The 14830-nt window shown below is 51.0% G+C and overlaps 2 protein-coding genes across 2 annotated transcripts; one reads left to right on the top strand and one right to left on the bottom strand.

The window, feature by feature from the left end:
* Nucleotides 1–5193: 5193 nt before the first annotated feature.
* Nucleotides 5194–5589, bottom strand: MIND_01146000 (uncharacterized protein; the record flags this gene model as incomplete). The annotated part of the gene is made up of 2 exons (XM_037367991.1): nucleotides 5431–5589; nucleotides 5194–5379 (listed from the first exon to the last, which is right to left on the bottom strand). Exons 1-2 carry the CDS (start codon nucleotides 5524–5526, stop codon nucleotides 5194–5196), a joined length of 282 nt encoding a protein of 93 aa, XP_037215823.1. The 5' UTR covers nucleotides 5527–5589.
* A 5337-nt stretch (nucleotides 5590–10926) lies between these two features.
* On the top strand, nucleotides 10927–12193 carry MIND_01145900 (uncharacterized protein; the record flags this gene model as incomplete). The annotated part of the gene is made up of 5 exons (XM_037367990.1): nucleotides 10927–11274; nucleotides 11324–11422; nucleotides 11471–11839; nucleotides 11887–12058; nucleotides 12108–12193. 5 exons carry the CDS (start codon nucleotides 10927–10929, stop codon nucleotides 12191–12193), a joined length of 1074 nt encoding a protein of 357 aa, XP_037215822.1.
* Nucleotides 12194–14830: the final 2637 nt, after the last annotated feature.

Genomic DNA, 14830 nt, shown 5'->3' with positions numbered 1-14830 from the left:
GCCTGAGGCAAGGGTAACATTCGGGCCAGGCGTGGCTCCTCTTCATTATATGTCTCTGGCAAAGCTGCGCCAGATTTGGCCAGTCTATCCGCTTCGTCGTTCGACTGGTTACCCGAGTGGCCCTTCACATGGTGGAAGACGACTTTTCCTGGACGGCGTCTTATATGATGCTGAATGGCCTGCAGTAAATCTCCGTTTTGACATCTCCATCCCGTTTGTGCCAACAAAGGACCTCGCCAAACAATGCTCTGGATTGCATACATGGAGTCTGTTCGTATGCACAATCCATAGCACACGGGGGTATCTGCCACCACAAGAAGTACTGCGAACAACTCCGCCCGATTATTCGTCTGATCTCCCGGAACTCTCACACTCTGGTTCCAACGACACCCTGTTCCAATGAAGACACCCGCACCCGCTCTAGCATCGGCACATCCTTGATTCAAGCACGATCCGTCCACATAAACCTCCCGAATTTCCAATACCTCATCGCCATATTTCCCATATGTATGCGCAATCCACTCCTCCTCATCCATTGACTTATTCAGCAATTCCTGTAGACGAAAATCCAAGGCAGTTTCCAAAGGAGGCTGCAAATCTCGTCGCCGTCGCAGTCCTTCGACCACTGTTTTTTTGTTCCTTCTTTCCCAATCACCCAGTCCTTCCACCTTCAACTCCGTACGAAGAGGACAGTGGTCGGAGAGTGCCGACTTCTCGAGGATGTCCATCCATTCTACACATGACAACATCGACTCCGAGACAATCACAAAATCTATCGTGGACCGGTACACTTGCGCTTCGATATCTGCTGACCGATAATATGTGAAGCCACCATGGTTTCCCTGTACCGACATACATCCATTCACAATCACCAACGTTGTAACGAAAGGGACTGGAACCTAGACTCTGAGTCTTCATGCCGTCACGCCAAGTCACATCATCAAAAAAAACCTCAACACCCAACTACCTAGACGTTTCACGTCAAGTAGACGTTCAACTCAACAACTCTCATGTTCATCGACTCCAAGCGTCTTGTCCCTCGCGATGCGCTACCAGTATGCACATTGCCTTGATCTTTGAAGCAATAATGCCTACGATTTCAAAAGCCTGGTTTACAATTGCAGCGCATTTCATATGGCGTTCAACGCGGACAGGTAGTTAATTACCTACCGCTGAAGAACGCTCCGCCCCGACCTTCACCACTAATCCCGCTGACATCTACGAAACTCGTTGGCTCGATCCACTCTGCCCTCTACACAATGTTGTTGCTGATTCAAACCTTGTTTCGTGGGCCCTCTTTTGTACTGGCTGGACGTATCCCATCGCACCCTTGGTTTTGTGCTCGTTGCAGATATGTTTTCCGTGCAGCAATCTGTGTGGCAGTAGGCGCTCTTCTCAAATCGTCAAATACAAGTCTAATTCCTATGTAGTATCTTCAAAGTTGCGTGCCACGTCCGAGATCTGCTTCCAGTTCGGCTGGGCCATTCCTGCTAGGGCAGCTTCCTTCCGCAAGGAGCATTGTGCAAACATTGCCGCAGCGCTCGGGCCTATATGGAGCTTTACTCCGCCAGAAGACTCTCGACATCCTTGATGCTGACAACATCACCTTTCCAATTACCCGGCGCGAAGGCGTCGGGCTGCACAACTCGATCGGCACCATGGTCGGGCTCAGCTGACAATGCAAAACTTATCGGGACAATCGGCGTAGCTCGATGTTCGCACCACCGCCGAAGAGCATGCTGCTGCTGCCCATGAACAGCTTGAGTTGCTATCGACGAAACAGATTCGGACTCTAGCTATCGTCACGGAAGCCCCATTCGACTGGCACTTGAACGACGCACTTCATCTCAAACGCCTGTCGAAATATGACTGCTAACGTTGGTCCTTCCTGTATTGACTTGCGTCTTGAGTCTTTTACGGTGTACCGGTTTCACAATCTCCCTACGCTTGTTACGATCAAGCCCAAAGTCGATCCGATTGCCCAAGGAATCCCTCATCCGACGGTTGGCTATGCCGGAGAAGCTTTCACACCCCGATGCTGTTGCGAAATGCTGCGAAATGCATGCAGCGGAGTTTGCAACGGTTCATGCTGTTGCTGCTGCACTTCAGAGGGTTGAGCGCTTAACCTCGACGGAACTTGTCAGTCTTGAACTCCAACGAACTCTTCTTGCACCCAGGAGCCCCATCGACGAGTCCCCACAGGCCACGACCTACGCAAAAATAACTTGATTGATATCCTCAAACTTTCCGAATGCCGCCTAGTTGGGTTCACATAGTTAGGCACCACCCCGTCTGCATTCCGAGTGGCATTGGTCGTAGCTTTAAGTAGCCTTCCAGGACTGCTGAAGCGGTTTGATGTCGTGTATTACCTTACTGAAGTGAGTCACTACTTACTCCAGTCTATTGGTACTCGGTGGGCAGGTGTATCAATCTGGACACTATCTGCCCCCAGCAACAGTAGTCAGATGAAGTGCTAGCAAAGCCCCATGGCATCTATACTCTATACCATAGTCAATCTTGACATATCAAAACTCTAACTTTGACCTTGACTCAAGTTGATCCAAATTCTTTGATCCAAATTCTTTGTTGTTGACGTTTACCATGACTCTTGTCGCCACCTATGGTTGTTGGTTCATCTCCCTCCTTTTCGGCACTGTGTGCGCGTTCAACTGAACGCTCATGGGTTGATTCACTCAGCACAACTACAGGCTTTATGGAATCGGGCTGCTCCAAGTCTGGCTATATTTCAAGTGGTGGAAGGATGACTCTCATATTCAGGGCACGGTGCGAACTAATACCCGACTTCTTGTGGCAAGTAATGTGACGGTCTTCGAAGGTTATCTTGGTCTGGTTTGCTTCCTGTTTGCCAGTAGATACGTGCAGTTTCAAGTCAGGCGTAGCTTTGTGGAAACTTGCCAAATCACTTTCTTCTGGACCTCCAGCTACACACACTTTGTTCTTCAGTTCGGCGAGGCTCAATTCGGGCTTCTCTGGTATACCTGTCATCTTTTGCAGAGAAGCTGAGTGCTGAGTGCATACCCAATAGCAAATGTGAGAGGCTCATCCAGATCAGCTCTGACTGATGTTCGGTGTGAACAGTTTATTGGAACTCTATGCTTGCAACGTACATCTACAAATCCGGTGGAATACATTACTAATACAGCTCTCTAGCCTCAACATGCGCAATTACCTTCGCCACAGAATATTTGGGCCCAGTGTCGAAACTAGTCCCCTTGACGACTTGGCGACGCCTGGAACCCCGTCGGTATCAGTGGTACGATTCGCACGCCCTAACGTGAGCACTGCAACGGTACACTATGCAACGGCCTATATAGAGACTGAGGCATCTTGAATCTTCATAGGGAATCGCCTCATCGACTAGTACTTCTTAGCTCTGTACTGTATGATTGTGTACTTGAAAGTCTATCGGAGCATAGACCAGAATTTTGAATATCCAGTGCGCAAGTGCAGGGACGACCAACCAGCGAAGAAAAAACATCTCGGCAAGCTTACATAATGAGCCGTACAGTAAGCAGAAAACTCGCGGTATGTGGTCTTCTCCAGCTTGCGAAATTATGCACCAGAGGACCAATCAACAGTAACGGCAGAAGCGTAAGAGACGCTGGCCAGCTCATTGTCAATGAAGATAAGACGGCGAGTTGACGACGATTCCGTCTCTCCCACAGGCCTTGGTGAAGTCGTTTCTGGGTGAGGCGATGATTGGATCATCGCGGGTTTCGCGAAATGAGGTTGAAGCAAGAGAGTCAGATGAACCATGGGATGGACGAGGAGGTAGAGATGTTGGAAGAGCAGAAAGTGTGGGAGAGTGTTGACCTGGGCCGCCTTTTATATTGCAACGGGATTCGAAAAGTCGATAATGCCACCGGTGACCGGACACGGTTTGAGTCACAATGTTTTCTAATTCGTCCCAAATTGGTGTCTTAATTCCTGTTGCAGCGAACAAGTCATTTCGTATGCGGGCCCGTTTGGAAAAATAATAAATCTGACAGATATTGAGTGAGTGAGTGAGATCGTGGCGCCGCCACATACTTTGTACGAGAGACAGGCAGTTTCCTTCCGAGACTTGACTCACTCCGAGAAATTCGACCTGCTTGAGAGAGTTTGTCTGGCCCGAGAAACTTTCGCGCTCCGAGAAACCGTTCTCGCTCTGAGAGACCATCGGCAACACAGTTACCGGCTGCCGAGTCACGCGTTACTGTGACGCTACCTGTTCACCGCTTGTTATGTTCTGCTGCAGGCAACAGCCAAACAGCAGCTGAGCGCCGCTTGACGCGGGACGCAGATGGAAAAGGACAATCATTGCTGATGCGAAATCATGGCTATCCAGATTCCATGCAGGGAAAGTAACCATGCAAACCTTGCAAAGCCACAATGCCAGTGACCATCCACATGGATCGGCTTTGCTAGCCGGGCTGGATCAAGCCTCGGCCCAACCCGGCTTGGGTCGGCAGAGCCCGAGGCGAGGCGGGCACGAAGCTTGGGCGAGTGAAATCCTGACCCGAATTCGGGCGGCAGTATCACTACCATGCCTTTGATATTTCCATCATGAGCTGGTAAACACACCTCTGTTGCAGTCGGCATGAACTCGCCACATGAGAACTTTGAAGCCACATGGGTGGCTTCCATCAAGGGTGATCGTGAATTTGCCCGGGTTCAGACAGCACTCAGCGGTTGCAGCCTTGTCCGCTACAGATGGTGCAAAACCTTGCAAAACGGACAGTAATTCAAAGGACCCAGTTAGTGGCACGTGACTCGGTAGCCGGTAACTGCATTGCCGAGGCAGGGAGAAGAGTTTCTCGGACTGCCAAAGTTTCTCGGGGTAAAAAAAAGTTTCTCGTAGTGGACCAATTTCTCGGATGAGTGAAGTCTCGTAAGAAAACTGCCTATTTCTCGTACAAAGTATGTGGCGCCGCCGCAATCTCGCTCAGTCAACCAATACCTGTCGGATTTATTATTTTTCCAAACGGGCCCGCATAATTTCGCCATGGATTAGCTGCGGTGGATAATTTGGCAGCCACGGCGTCGAGAGTGAGGATTCTCAATGAGATGGTGGCCAGAAGCGGAAGAAACGCGTCGCGTGAATTAAGGACAGCAGTCACCAAATTGTGCTCGGATTCATAGCGATGACTGTATCCAAAAAACACTGGTGCACGGTGCCGCGCACCACGATAGTCATGAGAGAAGATGAGGCATTTCGAGGTCGACCCAAGCTGTCTGGTGAAGTTCTCCGTCGAGCGTTTCGGGGGATGAAGGAGCTTTTAAGTCTCGAGGGATCTTTGTCATGAATTCTCGATTGCCATTGAGTACAGTATATACTGCGGGCAGGTTGCGGACAAGTCCATGATAGAACTCGGAGTGCTAACATTCTGATTAGCAATAATGCAGCGTATGAAGTATATATTGACTGACCGGTGGTATTTCTTGGGGGCCCAATTGGCTTCGAGGGACAAGAATCCAGGAGTGCGAAGGGAGTTCAGGATTCATAACTTCGCCGTACTCCTCCATTGTGAGAGGACGGGGCTGGGGTTTCGAGGGTTGCGGGGCGCGCCGTGAACGCGAAGGACCGGCTTGAGGGGTTCGAGATCCCTCAACGTAAGACGTTTGGGGGGTGCTTCCCGAGCCATGGCGGTCGTAAGATGATTTGAGCACAAACGCCGATCAGCGTCACGCCGGCTGATGGCCGATGGATCCCTGCTGTGACGATGTCACAGCACTTCCAAGGTTGTTTCTTCGAAGTCGCTGTTGTCAGTTGTCTTACAACGGCACACAGCTCGCTAGTCTCAAACCCGGCGCTGATGTCAAAGCCCGCCGTTACTGCCAGTTGTCTCACAACGGCACAGCTCGGGCGAGATCTCAACATCGGACATACGACAGCAAGATTCAACTTGGCCAAATTTTTCAGTTGCAAGTAAACGATTCTGAAAGTCTTTCAAAATTACTGACAAATCAACTAGCTACTCAGATTACATACGACCAGTCGCCGTGAACGCCTCAGCTGAGACTTCAAGCTCCTTCTGGAACACGATGGACCTCGACGCGAGCCATGCACTATTGTACAGCACTTTGGGGGAGATCTTCAGGCGGGGCTTGACTTCCCGGTTCTTGGACTCGCTTTCTCTGTTATCTTCGTGGATGGCCTGGCGGTTTGTGCGTCGATCAAGCGCATGGTGATAATGCCTAATTCGAGCCCTCCTTGTCATCCGCGACGACAATATACCCTCCTTTTCAATGGCGTTCCAAGCAGATCTGACATCCCACTGGATAAGATTGATGGGCTTGGGCACCACCATCAACTGCGTTGACCTCGCTCTGGAAAGCCGGAACGTGAAAGACGAACTCCGTGGTTTGGTCGACGCAGAAACATTGCATAATACATAGAACTTAACTCACCCTCGCCTCGTTAGCGATATCTCTCTCTACGGGTTTAGCCCGTCCTATCTCAACCGTGACCTTTCCACCACCCTCAATCTTCAATCCTATCTGCTTAAATATGGTCTCCAATTGGTCCCCATGGTTATCGTCTTATCTTCCGCGGCAACCTTTTGTCCTGGTGACGTCTGGAATGGGAGCGGATCGAGTGGGAGCTGCGTGGTGGGCGTCTTCTCCTTTCGGGCCGAACTGAGCCGTTCTTTGTGGCCACCTCGCAGTCGTCAATCAATGTTCCCGAGGACATTCGATGTCGGCCTGAATTCATGTGGATTAGCATCATTCTGGCTCATTCTGGGGCCGGACGAAGCGAGTTCCGAGGAAATCGACCACTACGTTCGTCCTCTGGTTGACAATTTTGTCAAGGGGTGGGAGCGTCTTTGCCGGAAAGCCTACGCCGACTCGGGTCCAAAAAACCCGCAAAGACTGCTCCAGCGGTCCTTTCTCGAACGACAAAACCGAAGCTGTTCATCAACGGGCACTGAATGCGCAAGCGAATCAGTAGGATTCAGACTTGGACGAAGACAAGGACGAATCATTTCCAACGACGGCTCGCGTAAACCGCGGTACCGCAACCTTCGCGGCAGCAGCACCAGCTACAGCGCGGGTTTGGGACAGCCAGATCAGAGTCTTCGCGAGGCGTCTATGGGGGGTGTGGAAAGGAAGATGAGCTGGAGCACAGGAAACTTGGTGGCTAGCGTGAGTGGTGGCAATGTTACTTGTACGTGGTCTTTCTGTCCTTGTGCTTTCCGCGTTTTGCTGACTTGACTCCTCTTTCCCTTAATTTTGTGTTCTTCTCTCGACGGTTTCCCTCTCCAATCACGCTTTTGCATTCGACTTGCTTTTCGATATTACCTCCCACCTTTTCCGAGTCTTTGCCTGCCTGTTTCCTTGCTCTATTCCACCATATAACGCCTCCACTTTTCCTGTTTACTCCTCAGTACCTCCTCGACATTGGCTTGCTTTTTCGTACTATGCATGTTCCCCACTCCATCCACCTTTACGTTTCCTGGGCGAACCGTCATTCATCTCGACATCCCCTTAACCTCATTTACGGACACGAATATGATCACCAGTGGCCCAATGGTCCTCCCTTCCATTGGACAAGCGTGAACGCCTATGACATCACGTGCCATCAATCAAAACCCACTCGGCAACGTTGTCCATATATTAGATAGATTCTGCCATACAGCCAAACCACTTTCGCGAGCGCAAGAGCTGACCAACGATCACCTCGGGGGCAATTACCGCCTTGACTATCCCTTGCGCCACCCAATCGTGCGTGTAGGCTGCTCGTTGGCCTCTCGGACATGAACGCAGTCGCTGCGTGCTCATGTGTCAGCAAATAAGACAAGGCGAACTAAAACCCACTACTTGCACGACGACTCCTCGCTGAAATCGCTATCAAATCATCGAAAACAAGCACGACACTACGGTTTGTCCTTTGTCTCCATTTTATGCATCTTCCTCACTCGTTCTCCATCTTTAGGACATCCATTCTGACGTGAACCTATCTCTCGGTTGAGCGACCATGCCCACGGTGGAAGCCGAAACTAGAAACCCCAAAAGCCACCACTGAAACTTGTAACGGGTTCCAGCGACATAGATTGCAACTCAACTCTGGAAAATTCGCCAGTGACCTAAAGCGGCTTCCCAGCAAGTTCTCGCCTTCCCCCTCGTTCCAGTCGCAGCCGCAGTCGAAGTAGGCTTAAGCACAATGGGGTCTTTTTGGTGTAACGGAAACTTGAAGGCGACCGTCGATTATCTCAGTTTTGCAACAAGATTCGTGAACGCACTTCCACAGCAAATCTTCTGCTTCTGGGCCTGTGTTCCTGTAGGCTATATAGCTGATGATAAGCCTGCTTATACCCGTCTTATCGATGTCTTATAGGGTCTTGCGGATGGACTATGAGATTAGGAAGTCAAATTAAAGCCTTACCAAGATCTTATGCTTATCGAGGTCTAATGAGATTATGAAGGCCTTATAGGTTGCTTAGCGTGGTCTTATGGATGCCTAATGAAAGCCTTGTCGCTTGCCTACAGAGGTCTGATCAACATCTTATTGATGTCTAATAATCTCTCGACCCCATTCATCGATTGCTCTTCGACGAGGCCAAACACGGTTGGACGAGCACTATATATGCATTTCACAATAGCGACATCCTTATTGAGTATCGTGGAGGCTAGCTCCATCATGTCTTTGTCTGCGCCGCTCGGGGCTGCAGCCATCGCGTGGCTCGGAAGTTGGAACCCAACAACCAAGGACAACAACTCAACGACAAATTTCACGAATCATGCAAACAAGTGTTGGGTACAGACACCGTTGAGGCTGCGGCGGAAGTTGGGTCATAAGAGAAAGCTCAGAAACTTCAGAAGTTGCGGGGTCTTAACCACTACGCTGCACTGCGAGCGTTTGTCGCCGGGATCAACCATTCAACATTTCCTGGCGATCCAATCATGGAACATATCAAAGCCAAATCGCCAGACCAGGAATGGACGACTACATTTTGACCATCGACTCGCATGTTATGTTAAAGACGGTGGACCAACCACAAAAAGTAAAGACGATGCCGACCTTGCTCCTGACTTCGTGTTGGATCTCTCGGGGGACACCTATGTGGATATTGGAGATGCTGCTAGGTTAGTTGACCTAGTGAAGGAGGGACGGAAACCAGAGCCTATATCGGATGAGGACTTCATTGCTCGACGAAAGCAGGGTGTAAAGAGGAAGAGGGATGAAGATGAGTCTCGCAGTCGGATTCGAAAGGCAGCGAACTACAAGAGGAAATGAGGAGGAAGAGAGCGATCCACTAGCAACCTCTGATGAAGAGAGTAACCCTGATTACCCTCAGACGAGGATGGCCCAAGTGACCAAGGAGAGGATGATGAAGACGAGTCACAAGAAGAAACTCAGGCCGAAAAAAGAGAGGAAGACAACGCAAGAACCCTCGTCATTTCTTTCCATGAGCCTTTCGCGGCCAAAGCGCTGACCAACACTAAACCAATACCGATTCAAGCTGCCACCATTCCTGTCGTGCTATTAGGGAAATATATTGTTGGAGGTGGCCAGCTACAAGCTCTGGCAAGACTGTGGCTTTCATTATTCCCATGATTGAACGACTTCTACTATATCGTCAAAAAGGCGCAAGAGCTCTTGCTACGCGTGGTCTCGTTCTTGTACTAACCCGAGAGTTGGCCCAACAGTGAGTCGAAGCCAGCAGAGAACTAGCTACCCATACAGACATCCATTCTGCCTCGTTGTCGGTAGGTTTGAAGGCAATCTTGTCGTCTAATTACTGACCCAGAGCGCCAGGTGGTATCGGCCAGGTCTCAGGAAGTTACGTTGCGGAATCGACCAGACGTAGCGATTGGAACTCATAGGCGACTTACTGACCATATCCGCAACTCTCCCTCTTTCGCTCCAACTACACTCGAGGTTCTCGTCCTCGAAGAAGCCGATAGGACACGCTCTCTGACGGATTTACCGACGAGTTGGCCGAAATCATTACAAATGTCGCGAAGAGACTCGCTGAGGATAGTGGAGCCTTCTTCAGAGTTCTTGATCCTAACTCCTTCTAGATCTTTGCAAGCTAGCGTAACGTTCCAGGTTGTTATATGTAGTGTATTGGCACCCGTAACAGTTTTTCCGGTTCTCCTCCCTCATTTTCGAGTCGATTTGCCTCGGAGGAGATGCATTGCAAAGAGGAGATGAATTACCTTCTTCGGGTGCATAAAAATTAGGAGTAGTGAACCAGGAAATGACAATTACTTAGAGGGTCTGGTACAACCGAGTTTGGCAGATCCATCAAAAAATTTGAGCCTGGCATCCAAGCCTTTAGCCCCGTTGTACCACTAGGATATGTGTGCTATCCATCTCCGAGGCAAATCGGTGAGGGAGAAACACGGCGGAAAAAGGCGGAAAATCGTTACGGGTTACGGGTGCCAAAAACCTTTCTAGTGGTCCTTTACCCTAGTTTACGGTTTCCATCATAGTACTGGCCAAGGAATTCTCAGGACTGTCGTTGCCACGACGCCACCCACGCAGCCGCACACTTTTTTCTTCTCCCCTTCTCTGGCCTTCCCTTTCCACTCTGGTGTCACAGACAAACCACATCTGCACTCGATCTGGGGACTTCCTTATTGGTTGTCTGGTTTTGTTGGCACACAGTTGTGATATGGAAGACCAGATGTGGGAAGTTAGGCTTCGGCCCTGGCAGCTGGACAAAACGTTAGCCTCTCTGGAGCCCTTGCCCGCTGCTTTCTCTTCCACGGCTGGGATCCGTCCTTCAGCCGTGGCCAAGCTCTTGCCTGAAAATTGGGTCAGTCTGTTTGTTTGGAAGCCCTTCTCGTGAGGGTTGACATCCTATACAGAACTCTGCGTTGGCTAGCTGGATTAGAGAGTCTATGGCTTGGACTTTACCTGAACCGGCCACAGATTCCGTGATATTGTTTGCGAAAAACGTGTATGGTTGACATTTTATGGCGACGCGCTGCCTTGGGTCCGCGTCCGATGGCGAGCTCTTATCTCAGCTTCTGCAACATCGGCGTCGCCTGGTGCAGATGGTTCTCGACATGTCGCAGGATGCGGCCTACAACATACCTGAATTTCCACTAGTCGATATGCACGGTACGCTTTCGGATCTCACGGATCTGGAGGAGTTGGAGACGAGAACCGTGATTCGTGAGGACTCTCAACCTCGGCCCGCGAAGCGCCCAAAAATAGTGGAACACTTGCCAAGCTCTCCGGCCGATATTCTGGCTTTCTGCCAGAACGGATTGGAGATCTTGTCCAATTTCATTCGACCCGCCAGCGATAAGGAGACACACGTCAGATTTTCCACTAGAACCTCTTATGGAGTATTAACCTACTTTCCAGGTAGCTCGGAGTGACTCGGAACTGGTGAAGCTAGTGATTGCCTTGCGAACCGTCTCCCGCACGAAACAACGTAGTCTCTTGTGGCTACCTCATCTCAAAGTATGGCGGCATCTCTTTATCTGCGATACGTTCTCACACTCCTCCCAGACTTCACACCTTCTTCTTGCCCTTCATGAATTCGCAAGGCCCGGCAATCTTATCGAATCCGTCCATCCCAGCGTCGAAAATAGCTTCCGCGACCACGCTTGGCGAAGCCTGATCAACCTACTTCTTCATAATCTGCTCAGTTTTGATCCACAATATGACCCCGAGCCAGAATACCCTCCTGTCCAAGTTCCGATAGTCAAATTCACCCCAGTGGATGGGTTTAATATGTTGCGCTGTCTGAGCGATCATCCCAATGCCCTGCCCTGGGTGTCCAATCCTATGGCGGTTTTCTTCCTGGTATCGGAGAGTAATTTCCAACGTGATTGGACAGAATGGCTGGGTCCAACTTTAACTAGCCTAGGTTTCCTTGTATGTCCAAGGCCTGATTTTTGCACCACGTCTCTGAATTTACCTAGATCGAACCAGGATGGAAGGTGTCTGACATATATCGGACTACGACTCAAATACCACAACTCAGGAACCTTGCGAACCTGTACAAGGCCACATTTCACCCGAAATTAGAGCAAATCTTGCGCTTAGATATCCTTTACCGCCTGCAGAAAAAAGGCCTCAACGCCCAGATCTTTCGTCCGTGTGAAGCTGCTGCTCCAGCTTTCGCTGATTTCAGGTCTCTGAGGGACAGAACAGGAGGGGGTTGTTCCTTGTGTTGGCGACGACCAAATCGGGAACGCTGCCTTCGAGATGAGTATTTCTCTCGGGTAGCAGCGAATCTCGTGGAGAAAATGTTAGACATCGGGTTGGTGGATGTAGAGGACCCAACAGATCTACCTCGGTCCCGCTCCTCAGTGCGTACTATCCACAGGACTCTGATGTGGAAATGCTGATAGTTCGAAGAAATACCCTTTGAAAACCTGCAATGTTGTAGACCTCTGTCATATCCGTGCATCCGTCATGTGCCGCGGCCCGCGGACCGGTCACGGTCCGCCGGGTTCCGGCCCGATCCGATCCGGTCGCTCCGGCGACCTTGTACTCTGTATGTCTTTCGCCTTGTTACTTATATCTCCGTATGTCCTTATGCTTGTTACTTTCCATATGCACTCCGTACCTTGTACTTACTTATGGTCTTCCCTTTCTACTTACTTGTAGTATTTAAGCAGCTAAAGTAGCTACGGTACTTTAGCTTGATTATAAACGTTACTTGCACTCCTCCTCTGTGCGGAACGACTCCGAAAACTCTTCTCTCTTCTCTTGTCCTTCAACCGGATTTCACTCCGCTCGCGGACCTTGCTCCGCTCCGACTCCGCTCCGGTCCGGTTGGTCTTGTGTTCATTCGTGTCAGGCAGCTACTGGCTTGTTAGCTATAGTAGAAACCCCCTCTGTTCTGCACGGCACTTGACAGTATAATCAAGCTCATCTGTCTGGCTTTTCCTCATGTCTTACGACAATTCCCAACAACGTTTCTCACCCCCAACGATCCTCGTCGATTTCCGACTCGTCCGGGATGGCCTCAACAGTCGTCTCCTCCGGCTCCTCCGGTTAACTTCTACGAGGGCCTAAACCTACGAGTTCATGCTGATCGGCGAAATTCTGCTCTGTTTTCTTCGTTTCCCCCTGGGAATCTTTACAACACACCCCCTGCTCTTCACGCTCCCATGCAACATCCAGTCTCACCTTCTCCTTTGCCTCAAGGCGCTTCATACGTCACTTTGCGCCCTTCGGCACGTCAGTCCTTAGAACCAAACTTCGGACGACGCTCCGCTCCTCACCCATCGACTTATTTGGATCCGCCTGTTCCGCCTCTCCCAATCAACAATCCTATTCGGCAATTTAATGCTGATGTAACTGGCTTGCGCGGAACCATTCCGGCCGAATTGGCCGCTGCGATACCGGATCACACCCGGTTCACCCAAATCGATGAGGAAGTAGAGCAACAAGGTGAAATTGTTCCTCCCCCTGTTGAAACAGAGGAACAACATGGTACTGGTTCTGGTTCTGCTAATCCTGGTGGGCCAGATAATGGTGGAGATGGCCCTGGCTCCCCTGGCGGTCGTAATAGCCCGCTTGGTGAGGGTCCCGGTGGTCCTGGGGGTCCAGAAGACCCTAATGGTCCTGATGGTTCTGATGGACCTGGCGGTCCGGGTGGCGGCGGTGGCCCAGGAGGTGGCCCCGGCGGACCCGGCGGTCCTGGTGGTCCTGGCGGCGGTGGTCCTGGAGGCGGAGGTCCTCCGGGAGGTAACCCGCCTGGTGGTCCTGGTGGCCCGGGTGCCCCTCCGGCACCTAGGGGACCTACTGATGGAGAGAGAATGGCAGCTAGCATCGTTTCTGGTCTGGCTGCTCTGGCTGCTGCGATTAACACTATGTCGCAAAATCAGGCCACGGCTCAACAATTCTCCCTCAAAACGTCTCGAAACGGAAAGTCCAATCTCCGTAATCCAGAGCCTTTCGAAGGCTCTGACCCTTTAAAGCTTCGTCCTTTCCTCACTCAGTGCTATTTGCATTTTGCTGAACGTCCCTCTGAGTTCACTACGGACTCGGAGAAGATTGTCTACATCCTCTCTTATCTTCGAGGTAATGCCTTGTCGTGGTTTGAACCCCAACTGTTCAGCGACGATCCGGACTCCGTTCCGTACTGGGACGGAAATTTGGAGCTCTTCCTATCAGAGCTTCAGACTACGTTCGGTCCGGCTGATCCGGTTGGTGACGCGGAGGCATCACTCCGCATCTTGAGGATGAAGAGCGAGGACAAGATTACGACCTATGTGATCGAGTTTACTCGACTTGCGTCTCACACATTCTGGGGTCCGGAAGCCCTCCGATCCCAATTCTACGAAGGTCTCCCTCGACGCATCAAGGACGAGCTTTCTCGCGTCGACTACGCGAACACACTGGTCGGCGTGCGCCTTGCGGCAGTCAAAATCGACACTCGCTATTGGCGACGCAAGGAGGAGATAATCCGCGAGAATAATCTCAAGGATTCCGGAGGGTCTGGCTCCGGTGGCGGTAACCAGAAGGGTGGTGGGAAGAAGTCTGGCGGGTCTAACAACTCGTCGTCTTCGGGATCCAGTTCTTCATCGACTGGAACTTCTGGTTCGTCCAACTCCAACTCCAAAGGCAACAACAACGGCAACAACAAGTCGAACGGGGGCAATAATCGCGCCTCTGGCTCCGGGTCCGGTAACGGAAACAACTCCGGGGGTAAGACTTCGACTTTCTCTCACCTTTTGAAGGGTGGCCATCTCAATGCTGCGGAGAAGGAACGACGGATCAAAGAGGGCCTTTGCCTCTATTGTGGAGGTAAGGGTCATACGGCTGACAATTGCAAGAAGCGTCCGGCCAATGCTCAGGCCAAAGCTTCGACCACGGAGGCTGCTCCTGCCTCCGACGCTGCCGAGTCAAAAA

The sequence above is a fragment of the Mycena indigotica genome (assembly GCF_014461135.1).
Source record: "Mycena indigotica strain 171206Taipei chromosome Unknown Mind.scaff0010, whole genome shotgun sequence".
Classification (NCBI taxonomy): Eukaryota; Fungi; Basidiomycota; class Agaricomycetes; order Agaricales; family Mycenaceae; genus Mycena; species Mycena indigotica.
This window is presented reverse-complemented; position numbering and strand designations above follow the sequence as displayed.